Source organism: Dasypus novemcinctus, chromosome 13 (assembly GCF_030445035.2).
Source record: "Dasypus novemcinctus isolate mDasNov1 chromosome 13, mDasNov1.1.hap2, whole genome shotgun sequence".
In the NCBI taxonomy this organism is placed as follows: Eukaryota; Metazoa; Chordata; class Mammalia; order Cingulata; family Dasypodidae; genus Dasypus; species Dasypus novemcinctus.
Window position 1 is genome coordinate 55,810,873 of NC_080685.1, and position 26,450 is coordinate 55,837,322.

At 41.2% G+C, this 26,450-nt stretch overlaps 2 protein-coding genes across 4 annotated transcripts in view; one reads left to right on the top strand and one right to left on the bottom strand.

Moving 5' to 3' along the window:
* The window catches only part of ASTN1 (astrotactin 1), a 330,952-nt gene extending 313,514 nt beyond the window's left edge, over positions 1-17,438 (bottom strand). Inside the window, exons 1-2 of one of the 3 annotated variants that reach the window (XM_058310162.1) lie at positions 17,383-17,438; positions 16,692-17,180 (exon numbers count right to left, since the gene is read on the bottom strand). In XM_058310162.1, coding sequence (XP_058166145.1) covers positions 16,692-16,974 — 283 coding nt within the window. In that variant the 5' untranslated portion in view covers positions 16,975-17,180; positions 17,383-17,438. Of the gene's footprint in view, positions 1-16,691; positions 17,361-17,382 lie in introns of those variants that run through there. The other 2 variants (XR_011645503.1, XM_058310163.2) reach the window with 2 other exon arrangements.
* Positions 17,439-23,577: 6,139 nt separating this feature from the next.
* BRINP2 (BMP/retinoic acid inducible neural specific 2) overlaps positions 23,578-26,450 on the top strand; it is a 109,795-nt gene continuing 106,922 nt past the window's right edge. Inside the window, exon 1 of the mRNA XM_004478214.3 lies at positions 23,578-24,961. The gene's annotated coding sequence lies outside the window, so the exon portion shown is untranslated. The remainder of the gene's footprint in view (positions 24,962-26,450) is intronic.

Below are 26,450 nucleotides of genomic sequence, written 5' to 3' on the forward strand. Positions count from 1 at the left end.
GTATTTATTCCTGCTAAGGCACTTGTGGTTCTATCACCCCTGTTTTTGCACCATCAACACAAATATTAATTCAGTGAAAAAGAAAAATGGTATCTTAGTTGTTTTTTGGAAACGGTTTTCCCTTCATAGACCCCCTTGAAAGGGTCTCATGGATCTCTGGGTAGGTCTGTGGATCACTTTAAGAACCACGAAGGAAATCTGAAGATTCCTTAGAAGTTAGTCTGATAAAGTTCAAGGAACGAAGCTCAACATGGAATCACTGTAGACTGCTGAGCAAGCATTGTGTTAGAAGCTGAGTATAATGATATGATTAAGAAATTCTCTGCCTTTAAGGAGCTTACAGGTTCATAGGGTAGGCAAATGGGGGAAGAAAACACTTTTAAAATGGCAGAGTATTACTAAGGGGGTAAGCACAGAGTGCTATGAGAATGCACTCAGGCAAGAGTCCCTCAGAAGTTTCCCAGATGGATGTAGAACCAAAGATGTGTATTGAAGAATGAAAGGAATTAAAATGCAAATAATATTTCAATATTCCTGAAGTATGAAGTGGAGGTGAGCTTTTGAAGTCACTTTGAGGTTGTCTTACCACCTTACCTCTCCCCAAATGGTCTGGAGGGTTTGACCTCAGCTCCAAGAATGGACCCTGATTAGTCAAAGTCAGTACTGCATTATTACTGAAACAGAGATTTGCCCAGGGATGTGCAGGCTTGTCAATTCAGGCCAAAGAGAAGCAGAGTGGCTTGTAGGAGGATGCTGGGAGAAAGCAGTCTCTTTTAAGAAAGAGCTCTCAGAAGCAATCCTGGCTCCTCCTCTATATATTTTCCCATATGGCTGGGATGCCTGAAATTGCTGCGGCTGTCTTACTGCCAGCCTGAGGATGAAGCCCACACATAGAGGAGGGCAAAACAATGAGAATTGTACAGACATGCAGCTGGAACCCTGATAAAGCCAAGCTAGATTACCATTTTCACTTATCTGAGCCAATGAATCCTCTTTACTACTTACATCAATTCAAGTTGAGTTTTACTTCATTTGCAATGAAAAAGTGCCACACTAATATGAAGTTAATTTGATGGTGCTAGAGAGGCAGGAACCAAATCATGGAGTATCTTTGCTGCCTTAGCAACTGCTGGCAATTGAATCATGCCCTGCCCCCCACAAGACATGTTCAAGTCTTAATCTGCATTCCTGTGTGTGTGGACACATTTGTACAGAGGACCTTTTGAAGATGTTATTATTAGTTAAGGTGTGGCCAAATCCAATCAGGGTGGACTTTGATCTCTATGACTGGAGGAAAAAGGAAATTTGGATGCAATCAGTAGAAGTCAGAAATCAGAAGAGACCAGAAAAGAGAGAGAGATCGCCATGTGACGGATGACTGTTGTCACTTGAACAGTACTGATGGCCTTGCTGACATCTTAATTTTGGACTTACAGCCTTCAAAATTGTGAGACAATAAGTGCTTAAATGAAAGGAGTGCTGTGAGATACAGACAGGCAAGGCTCCCTCAGAAGTTTCCCAGATGGAGATAGTACCAGATGTGTTGTTTAGGCCAACGCACTGTGTGGTATTTGTTATAGCAGTTCTGGAACACAAAACACCAAGGATCCCAGACATTCTGCTGCAGGTTCTGGGGACCAATAAAGTTTGTAAGCTGAGGATTAACCAGGCCTCTGAAGGGGCCACAGACTAATTTTGGGAAGCCCTCTTTTATCATTATGCCTTGACTACATGGACCTTCTTTCAGCTTGACAAAGTCTTCCCTAATGTAGCAGTTTGATATTAGTGATGAATTCCAAAAAGAAATACTGGATTATGTTTGTAAACTAATCTTTTCCTCTGGGCATATGAGATTATATTGGATTTACTTAAGTAAACCTCTTGTGTCAGTAGGGCATTGAGTCCCCGCCCTTTGGTGGATGGGGACTTGCAGATTTAAAAGGCAAGGCAAAGGACAGAGTTGGGGGTTTTTAATGTTGGAGTTTTGATGTTGGAGTTTGATGCTGAAGCTTTAAGCTGGAGCCCTGGGAAGTAAGCACACAGAGGACAGAGAAGCAAGACCCTGGAAGGGAGGAACCCAGGAAGCCTGAACCCTCGCAGACATCGGCAACCATCTTGCTCCAATACATGAGAACAGACTTCAGTGAGGGAAGTAACCTATACTTTATAACCTGGTATCTGTAAGCTCCTACCCCAAATAAATATCCTTTATAAAAACCAACTGATTCCTGGTATTTTGCATCAGCACCCCTTTGGCCAACTAATACACCTACGTTAAAGAGATTGTGGCTTTAACTTAGAAAAGGAGGGAACAAATTCAAGGAGGATCAATAATGGAAAAACAGAAAGCCATTAAAATGAAGAGAGAAGTATTCCTTGAATTTAACATTAGGGAGTTACTGGTGACTTCAGTGTAACAGCGCTAACAAGAATCTAACTGCCATTATGAAGAGCAAGAAACTGACAGGATACTAAGAAAGTAAACAGGCAATGGAGATTTTACATGTATATTTATAAATATATATATAAATTTAAGACAGGAGAAGACCTGAGTATATTTGTAGGCTGAAGAGAGGGATCTAGGAAAAAGAAGGCGGAAAAAAAAAAGACAGACCTAAAAGAGAGAAATGAAGTTCCAGAAGAGAGAGAATTTCAGTTCTGTGAGGATGAGATTGTTTCTGTCTTATTTCTCATTGTATCCTGAAAGGATAACCATGGCTAGTACTTAGCAGCTGCTCAAAAAGTATTGGAAATTGGACGTGAAAAGGTAAGAATAAATGCTGAAATAGGTCTTCAAGTTTGGGGTTTGGGGATGTACAAAAATGTGAAGTAATTTATACCTAATAGCCTCCATTTCCCAGGTAAATTATTAGGCAAGGACTTATGCTAAGGATGAAGATGTTGGGATTAAGTTGAGAACTTAACTCTTACTAAGGATTTGAAATAGTAACTTAGGAATATGAAAGGAAAGGTTGACCAAGGACAGTAAAAAAAATAATAAGCAATTTTGATGATCAAACTGAAATTAGAAATCAGATATGTATATTACCTCTAAACCACACAATTAGGAGAATTTATACATAGACCTCAGCATTCATTCTGGGGGTAGAAACAAAGCATGTGGATTTGGGGGAATTGATCTACATCTTGACCTTTGACTGAGAGATGCTGGATAATGACAAGAATCAATAAAATTGAGGATGACAATAAAAAACAGGGAAAAGGAAGAGATGCCAGAGGCATGCTAACAGATGTGGTTAAAATGAAGGGATCAATGAAAGGGTCAATTCTGAAAGACCAAATGAAGAGGAAAGTGAAGAGGAGAGTAAAAGAAAGCTGGAAAGAGAAATCTGTGATATGGCCAGTTTCAGAGTTGGAGAACTTTTAGGAATGAGAGGATGTGAACATAGTTATAGGTGAATAAAATGGAGTTTTGAAAGTCAGCAGATCTGTGAGGGTCAATGAACTATAAAGTAGGAAGTTGGATGTAATCTTTGTATCAGGGGTTGGCAAACCATGGCCTATGGGGCCACTGCTTATATTGTAAACAAGGTTTTAATGAAACGCAGACACACCCATTCACTTATATATTGCATGTGGTCGCTTTTGTGTTACAAGGGCAGAGCTGAGTAGTTCCAATAGAGACTGTCTGGCCTGCAAAGCTAAAATGTTTACTATCTGGCCCTTTAAAAAAAGGATTGTTGACACTAGTCTACATGGTTAATATTTTGGGGTAAAGGCAGGAGATGGGGTAAACAGAAAACTAGAAGTGCAGTGTGCCAAGCCTATTGGGAAATAGACGGAAGCTGAAAATGGAGGCAAATAGGAGGGGTGAAAATTGATAAAACCAAAGGTGTATAATTCCAAAAAGGAGATGTTTTCTGGTAGGAGAGTAGAATTATATGAATCAAGAATGAAACAAAGTTCTCACCAGTGGCACAGTAGAGAAAAGGATGCATACAACTTTTGTCTCATGTGCTTAAATAAAATGGAAATTGTTGCCTTAGACTTCCGGCCTTCTCATTCCAGGAAACTAAAACACATTTGCTGGCGAAACTGCTTTTACCAAGCAGAAGAGGATAATGACTTAGAGCACGGAAGAGAAATGAGATGGATCTCTGAACAACTGAAAGGAATGGAGCTGCCCTGCCAAACTGAACCTCAGAAATTCACCTGAGGGAGAATAAACTTTTCTTCAAGTCATTTTTTAAGGTCTCTTTGTTCTAGAATGTTCATCTTCATCTTATTAACAGGACTCATTTTTAAAATCTGAGTTAAACTATGGACACCCTTTCCAGGAAATTGTCCTTAGACATAAAGTTTTACACTCAGCGAAACTTGGAGCCCACACATGGTCCTGAGGCTATGAACACCTGTTGTCAAGGCAGCAGTAGAAAAAAAAGGAAATGCCCTCCTCTCTCTTGTGCTTGTGGAACATTTTGAGAAAGTATGGAGAAGGAACTTTTCAATAAAGTAGTCATCTTGCACCACTGCACCTTCTCAGGCTATGACCATGATTGGTGTTAGACTAAAAAGAACCATACAGAGAACATTTGGAAAAGAGAATTAGGCACATGGGAAGTGGATGTGGCTCAAATGATTGAGCTCCCCGCTACCACATGGAGGTCCATGGCTCGGTTCCCAGTGCCTCCTAGAGAAGACAGTGAGCTGGCATGATGGGAAAGCATGGCAAGCTGACACAACAAAATGATACAACAAGACACAAGAAGAAAAAACATGATGAGAGATACAACAAAAAGCAGGGAGCAAAAATTCCCAGCACCTCCTAGAGAAGACGGGCAAGACAGCGAGCTGACACAATGGGCAAGCACGGCAATATGACGCAGCAAGAGACACAGGAGGAAGAACACGGTGAAAGACACAACAAAAGCAGGGAATGGAGGTGGCTTAAGCCGTTAAGCATCTTCCTCCCACATGGGAGGTTCCAGGTCAGTTCCTAGTTCCTCCTAAAGAAACAAAGACGACAAGCAGACACAGCAAGTACAAACAACAAGGGAGTAGGGAGAAATAAAATAATTAATTTTTTAAAATTCTAAAAAAAAGGGGGGAATTAGGCACATATTATGATGGGGAAAATGAGTAAAAGAATTTTAGTTTCAAGAACTCATCTTTGGGAGAAATATAGATGGCCAAGGGAGAAGAGAACAATATGAAGTCATCAGTCAGGGTCACTGCAGCTGCATAGACTTGCTTTGCACAACTCCAGGTGATGAATATGCAAGTAGATTTCATTGGGAACAGTGCCTCCTGGAGGTACATTGTGAGGTAGCCTCATAGTCAGTATTCCCTCATTACTTAGAATTACAACAACCATTTAGAAAGTAAAAAGGTAAAAGAATTTCACTGAGCACTGCTGGAGTTCATGTGCTTAGCCTAATGCTCCCTCACGCAAAGATTACCAACCTCTGATATGGGTGCCACAGATGACACTTAAATATTTCTATACTGTGTATTCTTTCAACCAACTTGGTCTTTACACTTTCTACTTACTTCCTGTTTCCTCAGGCTAAGCTCAGAAATTCCCCCTACAGCCCAGAACCTCCCTCATTTCCAGGCAAAATTCCACCAACCTATATATCTCCATTAAAAACACTTTTCTCTGGAAAGAATTCCCTACTAACTTGTCTGGCATAGGTCTTAACTGTTGTACTCTCAAAGAAAGCAACCCTTAATTCAGTCATAATATTCACCTCATTGTATTGCACAGTGGCACTGATTATAGACTCAGTAGATAATTTCAATGCTATTTAATTTGTTCTAGATGCAACATGTCCTTACTAAAATATTGGCAAACAGAACCCAACAGCATATTAAAAAAATAAATCATCATGACCAAGTGAGGGTTGTTCCAGGAATGCAAAATGGTTCAATATTAAGAAATCTATTTATATAATTTATCCTTTTTTAACTATAAGAAAACCATATAATTATCTCCATAGATATTGAATAGGCACTTAAAAAATCAGCAACCATTCCTGATAAGGAAAAAAAAACTATTCAATTCCTCCTTAACAGGATAACTTTTATCGATATTAATCCAAAAGCCAGCACTATGCTTAATGGCAACACATCAGTTCTCTTCCTACTAATGTTAGGAACAAGACAAGAGCATGCATATTACCACATTTTTATTTGCCGTCCTACTGGAGGTACTAGCCGGTATAACTAGAAAAGAGAAATTAATTAGAGGTATGAAAATTCAGGAGCAGGTTATAAAATGATCACTATTGCACATAATATGTATACCTAAAATATCAAAGAAAATCAGCTGAAACACTGTTGGAGACAGAGAAACCAGAAGGCAGCAGGGATTGAAAATTAACACACAGACATCAGTAGCTTTCATATATACAAATTGTAACTATTTAGAATATATGAAAGAATATAACCCTTTTTCAAAAGTGCAATAAAATAAAATACATAGGAGTAATCCTACCAAGATATTTTCAAGAACTAATCAGAAAAAAGCCAAAACATTAAAACTGTATTAAAGGCCAGGCAAGAAAAATTAGACAAAAGCAAACATACCAAGTTCTTAGATAGAAAAACTCAACATGATGAAGATCTTAAATCTCCTTTCATTAATTTTTTAACACGTTTTTCCAACAAAACTACCACTGGTTCTTATTCTTGTTATTGTTTTTAGAAATAGACAAGCTGATGTAAAAGTTCATATGGAAAAAAAGGACTAGTAAAACTCTGAAAAAATAGCAGTAAAGGGTGACTAGCCCTTCCTAATATTAAAACATACTACAGAGCATCAATAATAAAACAATACGGTATAGGTACAGCAATAGGACAGAACAGAAGTTCAGAACTAAATCTAAATGTATTAAACAATGTAATATATGATAAAGGTGGCGGCTCAAATCAGAAGGGAAGAAGGTGGACGTCTAATAAATAGCACCGAGACACCCGAGCTGCCATCTGGAGGGCTCAACTTGGTACTTCATACAATACATTTAGATAAAGTTGTATCTCATGCTCTATACCAGAGTAAATATGTAAAATATTTAAATGTAAAGAATAAAACCATCAGAGTATTAGGAGTAAAATTGGTAAGCCCCTTTTAAGTTTAAAGTGAGGAAGATCTTCCCAACTGAGGTGTATAAGGAGTTGAAGCTATAAAAGAAATTATTAATAACTTCCAATATATAAAATGTAACCGTTTCTGGGAAACTGAAAAAAAACAACGACTCAGAGGCAAAGTCAAAAGGAGCACAACAATCTGTGAAAAATGTATTTGCAACTTGATAATCTCCTTAGTATCTAAACTGCTCCTAAAAATGAAAAACCGCATAACAATGAGATATCACTTCGTATGTTATGGACTGACAAGTTTTAGAATGCTGAATAATACCAAGTGTTGGGGGGAGAGCGGGGCTATAGGAACCCACAAGCCTTGGTGGTAAGAGTGCTGTTTAGTACAGCCATTCTGAGTGCAATTTGACAGTATTTAGTCAAATTAAGTATACTTCATCTTTATAAACCAGCAATTCTGCTCCTGTTTATGTATACCAGGTAATTTCACAATTTCCTTGAGGAAACATATCCAGATATGATAACTGCAGCGTTATATATAGTGATGGGGAGCTGGAGACAACCTAGGTACCCATCACTGAGGATACGATTGGTAAAGCATGGTGAACGCCAATCGCGGGGCGTTCCACGGCAGTCACAGTCAATGGGTTAGACCTGCTCTGTCAGGTGAACTTTTCTGCTGGGCCATGTTCCGTATCTGCACTGTTTGGAATGGAAGACCCAGGAGGTTATTTAAATGTAAATTAAATAAATTTTTAAAAATGAAAAGTCAGTTTCTCAGAGCACATTTCATGTGCTCCAAGGCCGTAAGTTGCTAGGGGCTGTTTTTCTGGCCAAGGCAGATATAGAACATTACCATTGCTGCGGAAAGCTGGAGAGGGCTAGGGTAGATTCACACAGAATAACACTGTTAGATCCTAAAGTGCTGAGTTAAAAGGGTAAGAATCAGAATGATATTATATCACATCAGCATTTACTTAAATTAAACATGCATGAACACAAAATGACTAATCACATTTTTCAAAAACACATAAGAAAAAAGATACACATGAGGTAAATTAGAATGTTTGCCCATGAGGAAGGGTGGGCGGGAATGGAGAGTAGAGCTGAAGGGAAACAAACAGGCAAATCAATGAATCACTAGAAGGAAGTGGGCTTTCATAGACCTATGATATAATGTGCTGTGAACTGAGGAATATAATTAACTCAAATTTCCATACAGTGAGATTAAAAGAAAAAAGGAAGCACACAAAAACTTGTATGCACATGCTTAGAATAATTTTATTTTTATTTTCCAAAAACTGGAAGCAACTAGCATGCTGTTCAATAGGTATATGGATAAACAAACTGTGGTATATCCACACAATGGAATCACATTCAGTAATAAAACAAAAGAGAGCTACCAAGCCATGAAAAGAAAAGACATAGATGAAACTTAATGCTAAGTGAGAAAGGCCACTTTGAAAAAGCTACATAATAAATGCTTTTAATCATAGGACATTCTGGAAAAAGCAAAATCATTTTTTACAATAAGAAATCCGTGCTTGCCAGGGTTTCAGCAGGAGGGAGAAGGTAGAATAGGAGAAACTGGGTTTTTCAGGGCAATGAAACTATTCTGTGCGATGCTGTAATTGTGGGTATGTTACACTCTACATTTGTCAAAATCCATAGAACTTGACAGCTTCAAGAGCAAACCTCAATATGTTCAAATTTTTTTTAAAAAGTCATTTAGGAGGTCAGGGGATCCCAGGATATAATGCAAAATCTGACAAAACACTCTAATGCATTATAAACATACAAAGCAATTTCCCTGAAGGGGGTGGGGAAAAGGTGCTGATTCAAGCAACTCTGGAAATGAGCAGAGTCTGTAAGAGTAAAGGCAAAAGAAACTGTACATAAGCAGTTAACACTAAAAGATAAAGTCATTCCCCCATGGGGGTATGGGTTAACAATTCTGATACTGCTATACATGTATAGTGGAACTGAAGGATTAAAGAAATGGATGGCAGGTGCTAGGAGCCAGGTTTCTCACTGTTGGAGTGGGAGTTTACACATAAGCAAGGGGAGGTGGCTAGGATGATCCATATGGTAATGGATTAGAGCTGGAGACATCAGTTACGCACTCTATTTAGCTTAATATAGATACAGATGGTTAGATATAGAAATATTTATAGATATGTGTATACACACAAGTTAGTATGCACACATATACTTCCTTGCTGTTATCCGAGAGGGTCTAGAAGCAACAACACCCCAGTGCTCAGATCCTGGTTTCTGAAAGCATTTTCCAATCAAAGGAATCAGAGCTTTTTGGAGAAGCAGCTGGTTCTAAGGCTGGGGAAGGAAATACATAAAATAAACCTGGAGCATCTCATGGTAATAGAAAGTAAAGAACTGATCAAAACAAAACAAAGCCCCACATTGATGGGGGTATATATGTCAAAGGGGCACAGGGGTCCCTTGAAAGAACTCCCAATGGTCAAATCTGGAACAATTTGAGCATCAAAATCAATAAATAACCCAAAGAATAAAATAATACCCACAAGTCCATACTAATATAAATGATTGAACAAATAAATAAATAGGGAGGGGAGACCCATGCAGAAGAATTCACAATAATTTGTGTTTATATTCCTGCCCTGAGGAAATAGGACATGACTCCACACCCCGTAAGCGTAGGCTGCACATGGTGACTTCTTTCCTGAGAGTACAGTGTGGAAAGGGTGAAGGGAAAGTAATTTTCCTATGGAAAAACCAGACAAATACTAACCCAGGCAGGTTTTCAAGGTCAAAACCAACAGTGATAAGTCATGGTAACAGAATGTACACTTGAGAAGATGTGATGAAATAGCACTGTACCTCTGTAGCCCTCCTCCCCTAAACCCAGAACTTCAGTCTAATCATGAGAAAAACATCAGACAAGTCCCAATTGAGGGCCATTCTACAAAAGATCCAATCAGTAGACTTCAAATGTGCCAAGGTCTTCAAAAACAGTCTGAGTAACTGTGAGAGACATGACAACTACATGGGATCCTGAATAGAAAAGGCTAATAGGTAAAAATTACAGAAATATGAATAAAGTATGAACTGTAGTTAATGATAACTTAACCAATATTGGCTCTTTAATTGTAACAAATACACCATAAGACATTACTAACAGGAGAAATTGGGTGTGGGGTATGTGGGAACTCTGTACTATCTTCACAAGTTTTCTGTAAATCTAAAACTGCTCTAAAATAAGTTGTATTGTTTATTTTTTTAAAATAGGAAGTAAAACAAAAATTGGATACTGCCAGAAGCTTTGAAGCCCCTTTTGCTTCACTTTTCCTTTTTCTTTTCTTCCCTTCCCAACAGAGAAAACTTTCCAGCCTTTATTTTATCTTTTTTTTTTTTGATTCTCCTTGCTTTTCATAAAATTCTTGCCACATCTATATGTATCATTAAGTAATATAGAGTCATTTTAAATTTTATAAAAATGGAATTGTACTATATATATTTTTCTTCTGGGTGCTTATTTTCACTTAGCATTATATTTGTGAGATTTACCCAAGTTGGTATATGTAGCTATAACTCATTTATTTTCATGGCTAGATAATATTCCATTGGATGAATGTATCACACTGTATACTTCTAACTTCCTCTTAATGGGCACTGGGTTGTTTCCAAGGTTTTGCTATTACCAGCAATGCTACTATACATATTGTTGTGTATACACGTAGAGATTCCTGTGTAATAAATAGCTGAAAGTAGAATTACTTGGTCAAAGGCATGTACATTTCCAACTTTACTATATAATACCAAATTGTTTTACAAAAGTGGTCATGTCAATTTAGACTACCATCAACAATTTAATTTTTCTGAATCTGGTTCCTTGAAAACCTAGAGCTCCATAAAGGTGCTTTGGTTATTTCTCAAAATTTTAAGTTGTATGCTACTAAAATATGAAATATTAATTATTTCATACTTTAATAAAATGTAGCATGTTAGAATTTACCAAAGGTTTTACCTCGCCATGGGAGATTATGCGTAAAGTGAAGAAATAAAGAACAGGCACGTCGCTGCATAAAGGGTGCCATGTTCTGTTCTCATAAACTGGCTCTCAATCTGAAAAGCTACTAGCCTTTTAGATTTAATTATATTTCTAAAGCAAAAGCAAAAATATAGTTATAACTTCCATAACACAAGACTTCAATTTTACCACCAAAGATAAATAAAGAAATTAAGCTTGTATTTTATGTTTCCTTCAAAAATGCCAGTGGCTTGAATTCAAGCCATATCAGTATATCTAGAAGTGCACTTGAAGTGTTGTGAAATTCATCACTCTTGCATTCAAAATTCCTTTGGTGTAAAACTCTGCTTTTCTGTGGAGAAGCAGTAAATAAGAACGCTCTCAATACTATAAATTAGTATATTCTGCTAGTATGAGTTATATAAAATTGCTGAAGACCTTAAGATTGCTACTATTCATCTTACCAAGCCTTGGATGGAGCTGCTACTCAATGCAAATTTGTTTACTCTTAACCCAGGCAGCTCACTCTGGTGGAAAGCAAATGGAAGGAAAAGAAACAAATTTTACGGTTTCTTCTCAAATGGGCAAAGGGAGTGATCCATAAAAAGAAGTTAGGGGTATGTCAGTATCTGAATTGCTTCCAGATAAGCCAAAGCTTGCCTTAAGTAGAAAACTATGCCCAAAATTACATTTTGAGGTCAACTGGAAAGCTCAGTACTTGCTACTCAAGCAGCCCCAGCTAGGGGCTCTGACAGTGAATTCTAAGTACAAAGACCACCCAATGCATAGGTCACTGGCCTCTGACACAAGATCTAAAGCAACAGCACCTTCTGAAAGGCTCCATTTAACAGTGGCACCTTCTCTATGTTTTTTCCCAGTTTGCCTTTCCATAGAGTCCTTTTCAGAAGAGCATTGGATATTTTTCCTCATGTCCATGTACCCTGCCTTGTTCATCGTTACTGTGGGAGCCATAACATACAGCAGGAACTTGGAAGCATGGCTACCCAAACCTGGAAACTATCAAGAGTTCCTAAATGATGCTTATTTCATCTTGGTGAATAATTCTTGATGAAATTCACTCTCTTCTGCATTAAGGCTTACGTAAGAAACCATGCAATGGACAATGATATTTAGAGGTATTTACATGGAAAGCTAAAGGAATCCTGTAGATAAGCTGTGTAAATGTACTTTCCCTATTCTAACCATTGCCAGGGCTCCTTTTATCCAACCATGAAAAGAATAGACTTTGAAAAATGTTAACACATACGAAATAGCTAAGAGAAAGGCTTAAATATCATACAGACCTGAGTTCAAGTGATAGATTCATCAATCACTAGCTATGCGACTCTGAGTAAATTATTTAACTTCTCCGATTCTCATTTTCTTCCCTGTAGGAATAGGTGGACAACCAGAAATTGACACCAAATCTGCCTTCAAAGCCTGTTCTTTTAGCCACCACTTTGAACATCACCTTGCATGTGGGAACTCACTATATCTCTGCAGGCTGATTGATTTATCTTCAGGAATACTTTCTTCCATGAAAAGCCATGACAGCCAAAGAAAAACTCCAGGGCACAAAAGCAACAGCTTCCATCACCACGTTTGACACAAACAAAAGTTCCATAGCTGGGTCTGAAACAGGGGAATCTCCTTCAAACAGTAATGAGACTGATGAAGATGTTCTGTTCACAGCATAGCAAAGCTGGAAGTCACACTTCAGGTTAACCTCTCATATCAAAATCAAATAAGACTCGAGGTATGAAACTTTAGTTGATTATTTGGCAAACTTTTATATACTCCTAAGAGGGTTATAAGGCTTAGGTACCTACATGTATTTTTTAATTAGATATTACCATTTTGTATGAAATTTAGAGTTTCAAAACTCTTCTGAGAGCAGGGTTAAATGATCTGATTTAGAGTTGACAGGTAAGTACCATGATGAAGGTCAGCCACAGTACAATCAGTATGAGTGGGAAGTTTGACAGTCTAGAGATGGCATGCCCTGACTAAAAACACACAATTTCAAAATATGTTAAAGCTATGTGTCCACAAAATACAATGAAAGCCAGACATGGCTCTTGGGCCACCAGTTTGCAAATCCTGTCTCAAAGAACAGGAGCCTCTGGGATTATCCTACAAGCAAACTTGGCAAAGCTGACAGTCTCTGGGAGCCACGGTTCACATCTTTCTACATCTGATCAGCCCTCCCCACCCCACCTGACTCTGAGCAGAGAACCTTGCCTCACTCTGCAGAGCTAGGCAGGGCCCCCACGACACTCACACCTGCCCTGAGATTCTATCCAGCCAGGCTAATCTCCATCCTGTCCTACACACGTGCCATTCTCATAGTCACTTGCAACACCGTGCTTTAGCTCATCTTTTTTCCTTACTTCAATTGCCTTCACCCTTTCTAGGGCAAGCCAAATCTGATCTACTTTTAATTTCATTCATTTGTATTTTGGGGTGTGAGCAGGTGTGTGTTGAATCCACTCAGGGAGGACAGAGGTGGGATGGGCTGAGACTGCCTTGGGAGGGCAGGGAAGGCTCCCCAGAAAGGTGACATGTACAGGGTTAGGAGGAAGAAAGGATGGTTGCCAGGTGGAGGAGGGAGAAGAGCAATCTAGGTGAAGGGAATGGCACACATGAAGTCCTGAGAGCCCTAAAAGGCCATGGCAGGCTGGGAAACAGCGAGCGCAGTGTGAGTGCTATGCGAGATCAGAGCCTGGAGAAGCTGGTGATGGTCAGCAGAAGTTCCTTGTTTGCCTCATTGAAGGGACAGGACTTGATCCCGGAAGCAAAAGGGAGACAAAGCTTTTTGGTTTTTTTCCTCTGCCCAAGGGAGTGACATGATCTGATCTTGGTGTAGGCCTCCAGTTGAGGCCGCGCCTTCCATGGAGTAAGTAAGCTCTTATTCTGAAAGCTCATTCCTTTTTCACCACTCCTACACCCCTAAACATTCATACCACACGGTCATTCATAGCTCGTACAGGATCTCAGCCTGTGTTTCTACTCACTAGAGCAGGGGTTCTTAACAAGGGGTCTGTGAGCCTGAACTGAAATTCATAAAAACATTATTCTCATGGGGACATGTTGGTGTGGGTGTGATATATTTATTAAATAAAACACAGTATAGTGTGGACTTAGTAAGGGGTCCATGGTTTCCACCTGACTGGCAAAGGGGTCTGTGGAACAAAAAAGGTTAAGAAGCCCTGGATTAGAGGGTATCTGAAGGCAGGAGCCTTTTACCCTTTCAACTTCAGTATCCTAACAGTGCCTAAGACTGCTGAGCAAGTGAATGTTCAATTAATTCCCAGGACTGGCTGATTCTAATTCCTCCGGGGGTAGGTTAAACAAACTAGGTACAGAGATAGGCATAGGGAAAGCTCTAAAGCAAAATCACAGTCATGCACAGCCCTTACTCTTGGTCTTGGACCACAAAAGTTAACTTCAAAAGCAACTACCCTTGAACTTGGAATCCTCTCTAGCTACCACCCAAGTTGAGATTCACTCCTGCCCTCTCTCAGCATACTGGGCCAGGAAAGATAGGTACCAGCATATATCTAGTTCTGAAAATACCCTGTTGACTTGGGGATGGGGCTGGAGAAACAATCAATGCATTTATTAACAAGTGCATCTTGCTTTAAAGTAAGAGAGTATGTCTGTGCCTGTGTGTAGATGCCAAGTTGCAGCAGGTCACCATAGCAACCCTAACAGGGCACTGCAGTGGGCAGCTTTGCACAGAGGTGAAGAAAACCCATTCTTAAACATCTGGAATTTTGCTTTACACATTGGTTCCTAGTCAGCACAAGGTTTTCAGCCCTAGCTTTAGGATTCTGCAAATAAAAGAAGTGGAAATTTAAATATCTGCTCATCCAACCTCCCTTTTTTCATGTACCACACATGTCCCTTTTCACCTACAGTAAAAACTGCATCTAGAGCCCCAAATTGACTCTTTTGAAACAATTAATACCCTAAACACGTTTCTATATACTGTGATGAACAGGTTGTATCTGCACATCAGCATGGCTTCAACAAGAATTTGATAACCACTGAATAATTCAGCAATTCTACATTTTAATCAGCAATAGTTCCATAATGTTCCATTCCCAGCCAGCCACCAGTATTTTTAATTGTTATTAGTATTTTTAATGCAATGATAATCTTTTCAAAGAGTATAGGTTGGGCTTAATGGGTTCTACTGAGTTGTACTCCAAAGACTGGAAACCAACTTTTTGGAGGAACAGGCAATTTTTGAAATTGCCTTTCCATCAAGGTTGCGGCATGGGAGTGTACTCACCCACTTCCTAACGGTTTCAGTGTGAAGATACCTCTTGTGACAAAATAGCGAGAGAGATGCTAAAGAGCATCCCACTTCCTAAGAATGGCCATCAGGAAGCCACATTCCTGCAAACTGCGCTCCAGTTGGTAGGGCACTAAGTTGATGGAGCCACCTCCTGAATATTTCCCCTGGACCTAGAGACGTATTTGTGGTTACCTTTGAATTCTCTCCTGGGCAAAATAAGTATCACACACTGCATCACTAAAGAAATGGACTGCAGGGTGTGTTTGCACAGCAGAGTGAGCGAGATGTGTGCACATGTGGAAGTGAAGGAAATTCTGGTAACTAAATCACATGAACCTGTAGTGCTTTGCAAGATGCCGGAGCAGGACCACGCTATCTTTGCAGCTAGTGCTGAAAAGAGGGGTGGATTCCAGATGATGTAAGGATTCCAATCCCTGAGGAGTTTTGAGGCCTAAGAAAATTGAACTGGGGTACCCAGATAGAGATGTATTAAAACAAAACAAAACAAAAAGAGTCTCTTGCCCAGGGAGGTCAGTCTGTATGCAGGGGGGTATGCCCACACCTATCCTAGATAGTGCTGGGAACAAAGAAGATACAAATATTAACAGTTGGATGATTCCTTTATCCAAAGAATTGTGAAACAACACAGAGATAATGGAGGTGGTGGAATGAGCTGGTTATATTTAGGCATGGAAGTAGGACTTCCCAGTAGGGACACCAGGGGTAAAGAAACTTGACTGCACTGAATAGAGATCAGATAGGGTGTCAGTAACCTGGTGACCAATAAAAGGTTCCACGTGAGGGAAGACTAGAGACAGCTAAAGCACCCTGGCCTGCACTGCCCGGAGAGGCGATGAAGGGATGCCTGTTTCTAACACTCTCAGGAACTGCTGTGCGTGGGTCTGGGTGTCCAGGGGGTGTGAAGCAGAGCTGAGCATGTGGCCAGGGAGTGGGGAGAAAGGCTTATGGGAGCTGAGCTGGTAGCTGACAAGTGCTCTGAAGATGCACTCCTGGATCAAAGCTGGGAGGTCAAGACTGGAAATGGTTTCTGAGGGATTGAGTGCAACCTGTTCCTTTGGGGCAGGCGGGTGAGGGGAGGCCGGGGGCCCAGCACACAGGTCGGATTTGGGAAGTCGGGTGCAATGAGGCCCAGCACTGCAAGTGGGTGTGGAGAACGGTCTGGGAGCGGGGCGGGTCCAGGGAGGTAGGAGTGGGGGAAGGGAGGTCGCGGGCGTGTAGGTGTGTAGAGCGAGCCGGAATGGGGGTGGGGGCACGGGTCCAGCGCCTCCGGACGCCTCGACCTCACCCGGGACTCACCCAGCACGAAGTAGGGCAGCTCCGTGTTCTCCAGGTCATCCACCACGACCATTTCTCCCGGGAAGTCGTTGCGCACCGAGAAGAGGAGCTTGGGCTCGGAGGCCGAGGGGCTGTGCATGATGCTCAGGTCGTTCTCGCGCAGAAAGGGCAGCGCCGACACCGTGATGCTTTTGAGCTTGCACTCCAGCTCCTTGGACGGATCCTCGTCGCCGGCGGCCGTGGCCAGCACCGCCGCCGGCCCCCAGCAGCAGGCGAGCAGGGCGCAGAGCCGGGCTAAAGCCATCTTGAGCCCCGGCCGCCTTCCTCCCAGCGCTGCGATGGTGGGGGAGGAAGCGAGCGGGGAGGGAGCGAGCGAGCGCGGGAGGCGGGGGAGGTTGGGGAGGGGATGCGAAGCCCGGAGAGTCCTGGTCCCCCGGCAGAGATGTCGCTTGCTGTGTGCTGGGCTTAAGCTCTGGTGCCGAGAGAGCCCCAGTTCTTTGTTTTCCGCACCTGTAATCCGGGGAAGGCAAAAGGAAGAGGGAAGAGGAGAAAATGGGAAGGAAGGACGTGGGGAGGAAAGGATTCTAGGGAATCAGGTCAGCCCTCAGCTGGCTGACGGGGCTGCTGCCGTTTTCCTCCTTTGCAACCCCCAGCATGAGCGTGCTCTTGGCTAGTAATTACCCGAACAACATATTTAAAAATCGGTCTTTACCATGCAAAATCTTCTCTTTCCCATAATCATGCAGATGGCTTGAGAAGGGCGCACATACATGCACACACTTTAAAGGGGCGTCCTCAGAGCGGGTGGTGGTGGGGATCTCTCTTGATGCAAATCCTGCCAGTTATTTTGTGGATACCCAAACTGAACTGTGTATGTAACTGGCCCCATTCATGCCGGGTTTTGCCCACTAGCTGGATTTGTCTATTTGGGGATGGTGGTGCTGAGATAAACGAACATGCATTTTGCGAATGCACAAACTTTTTGGAAGATTTAAAGGAAATACTTGATACAAAGATACGTATAGATGGATAAATAGAAATGCAAAACAAAGAACAAAGCCAATCCACTGCATACAGTTAAACAGGAGATCAAAACTTTTGCTCGTGATTTCTCTCTGCCTCTTCATTTCAGTCACACATGTTATCTACAATAACTAATAAAAAGATAATTGTGGAAAGGCATAAATGATGGAAAAAGTAAGGGTTAGCTTGAAGAAGTGTTGAGCATTTAATTTTAGAGAATTCAGTAAATACAACAGAGCTGGGGAAAATGGGAGTAAAACTAGAGTTCCTAAGCATCCTTAACAAAAGGGTAAGTAATAGAATAAGGTTGGGTGTGAGCCAAGTCAATCCCAACCTGATCAAGAGAGAAGAGGGTAGATATTTGGCTTCCAGATTAAATATTCTGAGTAATAACAACAACAAAAATTCCAAATGAGAACAGCTTCCATTAGTGCTGGGTAGTGAGTTGCCTTAAGAAAAGAAAGCAATGAAGGCATGCAATAAACAGTGGAAGAAAAGCAATGTTTGCATGTACTGGAATCTAATATTTAACTGAACTTTCTCACACATAACTCATTTCAATAACTCATTTCAAAAATGTGCCCCTCAATGCTGATTTAAGTACTAGATGATCTAAATATGTTACAAATACATAATTCCTGCCCTGTAGAAATTCAAAACACTACCCTTCAAAGAGGACCAGTGTTTTAGAAACAATTTCATTTTCTATATGTTGTCAATTTCTTGGCGTATGTGAATGTAGGTGTTTTTTTTTTAAAAAGGCACCTTCCATATATTACACAAGGTTACTCTATTTGATGGATAGGAATAGAGAAAATGGGCCGTATTTAAGGTCTTGCTTAAGGGTACATGGACTGTTTATCACAAAAACGAACAAAAATGCATTATTCCAAGTTGAATTTTAAATCTGACATATTTGAGAATTAATCCAAAGTTATATCGCCAAGCAGCATTGCAAACTACTGCAAAAAGATACATCTGTAAATAACCTTTCTAAAACTCATCCTCATCTTCATTGCTCCCTAGGAAGTACTCAGGGAGGTGAAGATCCCATGATACCTTTTTTCTAGTCTCCTTAGCATTAAAAAAAATTATTAAACTTAGGCAAGGTCACGCACCATTGAATTATTACAGTGGATGCCAGGAAGAACCACTTAGTCCTAGAATGTTAGAAATGGCAGGAACCTACCAAATTATCTTTGATTCAATCTCATTTAACAGGTGAAATTGAAGCCAATGAAATAGTGGGTAATTTACCCAAGGTCAATCTGCTAAGAAGAGGTGAAACTAAGACCACAAACAGGTTTCTTTGTCCTGTGCCAATTCCACTACAAAATTATGGTACATCCAGTTGCACCCATGGGTAATCCTTAGACTTATGGATCACAGTAATTTATTCAGCAAATATTTGAGTAACTACCATATGCTGGACATTAGAGTAGGCATAGGGCAGATTCTAGAATAAAAATGCGTCTCCTGCTTTTGAGTCCTGGCATTTTGAAATATTTATTTCTCATCTTTCTGAAGTGTCTTGAGTCATGTTAGAAAACTCAAGTGAATCATTTTGGGTTGATTTTCTGATAGGTGAATATCTAGTCTTCTTTACCTACCTATACAACTAGTCATTTTTACATGTTTCCTTGATCCCACTTAGAAGGAAAGGTACCCTGGGTTAAATGGCTATTGAAAAACATATATTGAATTGGAAACAGAAGTTGCTATCTTTTTTTTTTTTTTTAAGATTTATTTATTTATTTATTTAATTCCCCTCCCCTCCCCCGGTTGTCTGTTTTCTGTGTCTTTTTTGCTGCGTCTTGTTTCTCTGTCCGCTTCTGTTGTCGGCACGGGAAGTGTGGGCAGCGCCATTCCTGGGCAGGCTGCTCCCTCCTTCACGCTGGGCAGCTCTCCTTATGGGTGCACTCCTTGCGCGTGGGGCTCCCCTACGCGGGGGACACCCTTGTGTGGCAAGGCACTCCTTGCGCGCATCAGCACTGCGCATGGGCCAGCTCCACACGGGTCAAGGGGGCCCAGGGCTTGAACCTCGGACCTCCCATGTGGTAGACGGATGCCCTAACCACTGGGCCAAAGTCCGTTTCCCAGAAGTTGCTATCTTAAGCCTTTGTAAAACCTTTCTTACTATGGATGTGTGAGCAAGAGAAACTGAAAATAAAAATATATATTAGGGAACAGATGTGTCTCAAGCAGTTGGGCGCCCCACCCCCACTATGGATGGTCCTGGGTACAGTTCAGGTGCCTCCTGAAAAAATAAAAACAACAAAAAACAAGCAAAACAAATGATAAAACCAACTCAGGAAATTCTACTTGGCTCTCTGGTTGAGCGCTGGTTTCCCACATATGAGGTCCTGAGTTTAGTCACCTGCCTCAGGTACCTTAAAAAAAAAAAGACATTTTGATAGGGCATTTGATTCCTGTCATCATGGCTATAATATTGCATAAACTACTCTTGGGGAATTAAATATCCCAGAGATGCGTCTAGAGGTTCAAGTTCAAAGACACCAGACCAGTTTTATGGTTTGATGTTTTATAATTGACTGGGATGGGGAGAGATTTGCATGCATCTCAATCCTCAACTTTGTGTAGACTCAGCATGATGTAGTGAAACAACAGACTTGGATGCAAGTCTCAACTTCATACTTTGTTTATTTTGGGGTGAGTGTAGGTATGCTCTCTACTCACTCTTATCTTCAGTCTCTCCATCAGTAAAATGGGGTCAAGGATCTCTGCCCACCCCACAGGGCCATTGTGGGTGTGAATAGGCAATTAAGATAATAAATGTAAAAGTGTTTATACAAATTAAGATATTATAAAGTAGCAAGTTTTGCTACCTCCAATCCTTATTTTTCTCCTGAGGCCTCAACTTCCTATATTTAAATGCCATTGGCCTCTTTCCTTGACTCTTAAAATAGCTTCTCAAGTGGTTTTCCTGCTATCAATATATCTGTACAAAGCTACCAGATTGATCTTTCTGAAATTCTGCTTTCATCCTGCCATTCTAAAGTTTTCCTTTTCCTATAGGATAAAGTTCAAACATCCTAGTTAGGAATTTTTAAAGATTTTCCAAATCCCAAATTATCTGTTCTCCTAGATAGATCATTCACTCTTCTACTTCCCTCCTCAAGCCCCAAATATCTCAACCAAACTAAATCCATTTCTCATTTTCACTCCTCTAATGTCATTCCATTCATTTGAAATGCACTCCTTTGTGTTCTCCAGACTGTCCCATCTCTACAGAACAGTGTGCAGCCTCACCTATACAATGAAACTTTCCATCATTTCTTTCTCTCATAGCTCCATTCACTAAGCATAGTTATACACAAACACACACAAACACATATCCATACACACATACACATACTCAGATGACCAAGGGTCAATTCCTAATACAGTGTCTTGCATATAATATCTTATCTGCAAAATACATACTTTTTAAGGTGGTTATGAGGAAGAATGGAGATTATATAAAGGATCTGACACATTTTAGGTACTTTGCAGGTTCTCAATAAATAGTAGCCATTATCACCTTATTCAACTATTTTATAGAGAAAGTAAGTTTCAGAATTTTCTTCACAGGACTTACCCTCTGTGAAGTAGCCAAAAAAAATTAGTGATTTGTACTCCTTGGTATATACTTAGGAGAAATGACTACATATATCCTCCAAAGACATATATAAAAATATTCATGACAGGTTTCCTTATAATAGACAAAAATGGAAAAACCTAACATCCATCAATAGGAGAATGGATAAATATGTTAAAGTTACACAATAGAATACAGCACAGCAATAAAAAATAAACAAGTAACTACATGGGTGAATCTCATAGAGATAATAATGAGTGAAAGAAACCAGATGTTAAAGAGTATGTGCTCTAAGATTTTATATTTATGAAATTCAAGTACAGGTAGCATTAACCTTTGGTGACAGAAGTCAGAACAGTTGGAATACATAAGAGTTTTGTTTTTTATCATTTTTCATTATCTTTTTTAAAAAAATATATAGATCACACAAAATGTTACATTAAAAAATAAAATATAAGAGATTCCCATATACCCCACTTCCCACACCCCCCACTCTTCCCACATCAACAACTTCTTTCATTAGTGTAGTACATTCATTGCATTTGATGAGTACATTTTGGAGCATTGCTGCACAGCATGGATTATAGTTTACGTTGTAGTTTATACTCTCTCCCAGTCCATTAGATGAGATTTTGACTGAGAAGAGGCAGGAGTGAGCTTCCTAGGATGCAGGAAAGGGTTTAGGTAATGGTTATAAGAATGCATATATAAGGCAAAAATCTCATCAAGTTATACGCTTAGGGAATTTTTTATGTATACTGGAGTTGCATCATCTACTCTCCAGTTCATTGGACTCACCCAGGACAACTAACAAGGAGATGATGATGGACAATGACCATCCAAAGGAACAGAGAGTGCCTGCAACTGCAAGGAAAATATTTCCATCCATCTGCCCCATGGGATCTAAGTTCCCTCTCAATTAGAAGCAGAGTAGGTATCACCATAACCTTATGAAAACATTCTTAAGTGGCTTAGGACTCTAAAGAAGAAGATAATACAGAAAAGTTTTTTTTTTTCAAGTTGTTTTCTCACCTCCAACTTCTATCCACTTTCCCTCTCCCTTTAGAGATCTTTGAAGATTTAATTTTCTTCCTTTCCATCGAGGTTTGTAATCATTTGTTCAACCACTCCCTCCATTTACCCACTGCTTATCAAGGCCTTAACATCCAGTGCCCATCACCTGGGAAAGATTGAGTGGACCTCTGTCTCAAAGGTGATTCTAGGAAGCACATGGATAAATAACTCAACTATTGGGCAGCAATAGATTTAGGCTTTCACTGGTTCACATGGATATTTCATGTGATACAGAAAGCTGGCAACCCTGTGGGTCACCACTCTGACATACTTTGTAGCTTAAGCAACAGATACTTGGATATGTATAGGGAAGTGAAAGAAGGAGATGACTGTGTAAGATACATAGGAAAAATGAAGGAAAGTGAGGGATAGGTATGGTTGAACATTATCTGTGAGATAATGTTACTAATCCCCCCCTCCCCCATTCATTCAGAACATATCTGACTCCCTAAAGCTTTTTACCTAATCTTGATTGATACTACTTTGGCATTCATTAATCTCTGCATTCCTTTATTTTTAAATCCTTCACAAAATAATCTCAATGTCATTCTCTGTTCATGGAAACTAAATTGAGTACTCTCTCCTTTCCTTCTGTGTATTCCCCTTTCTACATTCCCCCACAACGTGATTTAGTGTGAACCCCCCACACAGTTGCTCTGCCTGCTCTGACCACCACCCAGCTCCTCTGTTGAACTGGATTCCGTTATTACTCTCCCATGCTCTTGCCAAAAATAATTTGTACAGCCTGCCAGCTAGCTGGACATATTTCAATTTTGCACACTCATTAAGACATCAAAAGTATATAATTTACACTCTTCAAATCAAAGTAATAGTTTCTTGCTTCTCTATCTCTGTCTTTTTTTCTCTCTCTCTCTATCAGTTTACAGGCCCAGCAACAGCACCTGCTTCACAGAAACAAGGCTAGTCCTGTTCTGATTTCTCTCGTCTTCTGTTAAAATCAAACGGAGATCCACAGTCCCTCTTCCAGACACTCACGGAAATAAAAGAAGGAGACACACAGAAGGAAAACACCATGGGCAAAACAATTCCTTTCTTGGAGGGAAACAGGACTTTTTTTTGTTAAAATCTCTCCCCAGAAATCTGAAGTTCTCCTCTTTGCCTTTGTCTTCACAGCCAGGACTGGGGAACAGACTGTTCCTTGCCATAGCTTTTCAAATGTGCTTTTCTCTCTAGCCTTCTTTCTAAGTTTCTGTTATCATTTGCTTCTCTCTCCTGCACCTCTAGTGTGTTTGTGTGTGTGTATGTGTGTGTTCGCCTGTGCCTGCTGTGAGGTAAGTATTTCTCACTTGGGGGCTCATTTTTAATTAAGTAAAAGTAATTCAGGACCAAGAGGCTAAAATGCACAAAATAACAGAATGAAACCCCAAAATAGAAGGAAAATAGCTAGCATGGGTCCTTAACTCTGGGAGCTCTAGTTAAGCAAGCAGACAAAATGGTCTGGGACAAATGACTGTTGTAACTGGAGGAAAATTAGAAGAAACTGTAATTAGCTCCCAAGCTTTTTCCTGTTCTTCGGCCTTCTTACACTCTCCAATCCCCCAGTCATGAACGTATTATAGGTTTGCTTATCCACACCAAAACGTCTCTGCTGCAAACCTGGGAGGGTTAACGGAGCTGGTACCCCAGCCTGCCAGCTAACCAAAGGAGACAGCCGGGGAGCTCCGAGCCCGCCCCTGCCAAGCCGCCCAGCCAATGGGCACCTGCGGGGAGTGTGGCGATGCGTCCCATTGGCTTCCAACCTACGTGCATAAGAAAGAAAGAGAGAGGCAGGCAGGGCAGCATTGTTATCTTAAGACACTCATCTGGTGTCTGAGTCTGCAGGTGACACTGCTTAGGTACCGCGCGTCGAGCCGGAGCAACGAAGCGCCAGGCTGCAGCCCTGGGATGGAATCCGCCCGACTCGGAAGCTGCTCGCGGCTTCTGGGCAGCGCCTCCCCTGAGCTCAGAGGATCCCCTTAGTACTTACCCAGGGACGTGCACCTGCCGTGCCGTCCGAAAGCAGGGGCAGGTCTGCAAGCAGCCGGGTGAGCGGCGAAGCCGGGAGAACCGCCTGTGTCCATGTGCAAGGCAGTGATTTCGGGTGAGAAAGAGAGAGGTGGCAGAGGGGTGAGTCTCTTTAGAGTTGGAAAGGCGGCAAGATCTTGGGTTTCTTTTTCGTAAAGGGACAGGGGACTCCCCCAGTTGGATTTTGCACTTTTCTTACCTCTCCCACCCTACGTGCGCCCCGCCCCACTTCCAACATGCCGTGGGTGACCGGGTGACCGGGGTTCTCTCCGATCAGCGTGAAGGCAGCAGGCAAGTGGTCTAACGGCGGTGGCGGCGGCAGCAGCCACAGCAAAGCGGGTAGCAGGAGAATTTGAAAAGAGACATCCCCTCCCTCTCACACGCTGAGGGGGAGGCATTCGCATTTCCCCAAATGAGAAGGAGCCACAAGAAATCATGAAGTAAAAACTTTGGAAAGCTGCCATTGGAGATGTTGCTCAAAAATCTGGAATCCTTTAGGAGTCTCCTCCCAGTCGTTGGAGGTTTTGGGAGCAGCTGATACAGCAAGGAGGCTCTCTTGCAAGGATTCAAGGTAACAGTATAGGGTCTGTGCGATGTCTCGCTGTCCCCTTTTATTGTCCTTTTGGTGTGTTTGTTAGTAAAGGGATTATTTTGTCCTCCTACAACCCTCTTGCCCTGGTGGGTGATTCTGCCTCTCTTATTTTCTGTCTTGTGTTGCTGAGCAGTGGACTTTGGGGTTAGCTAGAGATTGCTCTGGTATTGCCTCCTGGTGTTGCAAAGCTGTCACAAGGCTTGGGCACTCTGCCTGACCTATATTACCATTGCCTGGTTTAAGTCCTCAAAGTTAGTGCAACTCCCATTAGCTTCAGAAAATCCAATCAGCTGCATAATTGCAGAAGATGATGAGGACATTTGCCTGCCAAGCTGATGCTGGACTGAACTCACATGGCTCACTATGTTTGGGCAGGACCCCAAAGAAATTAGGTGGGGTCACAATGATGTGTCAGCTCATATGTTCACAGAGCCCCATAACGTGTCTAGAGGGTCCTGTCTCTTTCTCCCACATACATGCAGCCTGGAAACAAATTCTGAAGAGTGAGCCCCAAAGATAGCAAAGAATTTCCCCTGGGGGTTGGCAGAAGCTCCATTGAATGACTTTAGCCTGGCAGCACTGAAGACACTAAAGGGGGGGAACATTGCTGTGTTGAAAGGAGTATGCTGATATTGTCTAGCAGAAAAATTTCCCTTTTCTGTGATCATCTGGGCACACAGTTGAATGCTGTATGTGGTGTGTGTGTGTGTGTGCGCTTGTGCTCACAGCTGTATGCAAGAAGCAGACTGCCCATAGCAGAGCTAGGCATGTGCAGCATCCTGCCCAGTCCATGAATGCCTGGAGTGCTCCTTGCTAGTGAGAGCATGAACTTGTGAGCTGCTGTCCTAGCCCAAAGGAGTTTTCTCTTCCCCAAGCAGTCCTTCTGCATGGTATATATTTATCCAGAGTATATAGACCTAAGCCAAATATTAACTAATAATCAAGCTAATGCACTGTAACATAATTGAATGGCCCCCTCTGTAAAGAACTGTGTGTGTGCTCTTCCTAGCCCTGGGAGCATGGTGCCCTGAGCAGGAACAAATGTTTTGTTAAAAGGACAGCAATTAGGAAAGGCCATGCTTGTAGCTGGGTCATCTGGGCCTTATCCAGAAGGGACAATGATGTGTCAGCACAGACCAATAAGAAGGATAAGTATATTGTAAGTCAAGTATTTCTGTCTCTGCCCTTCTCCAGACATGTGCATTTTCAAGTGACACTCTCTCTGACCATGCTCTATTCAATACATGCCATATCAGTATTAACTAAGCAGTGGAAGTATTTTACAGAATCCCCTGGGGGGCAGTCTGATGACATCAGGCAACAGAAAAATGATGCTGAAGTTTGTGTGTTTTCCTTCTTGAGTTCACACGGTCGTATGTATGTTATTTGTTTAAGGCAGAATCCTGTGGCATTCCTTCTCACCCAGAATAAGTTGCTTTGCAGCAGTGGGGGCATGACCAAGCAATGT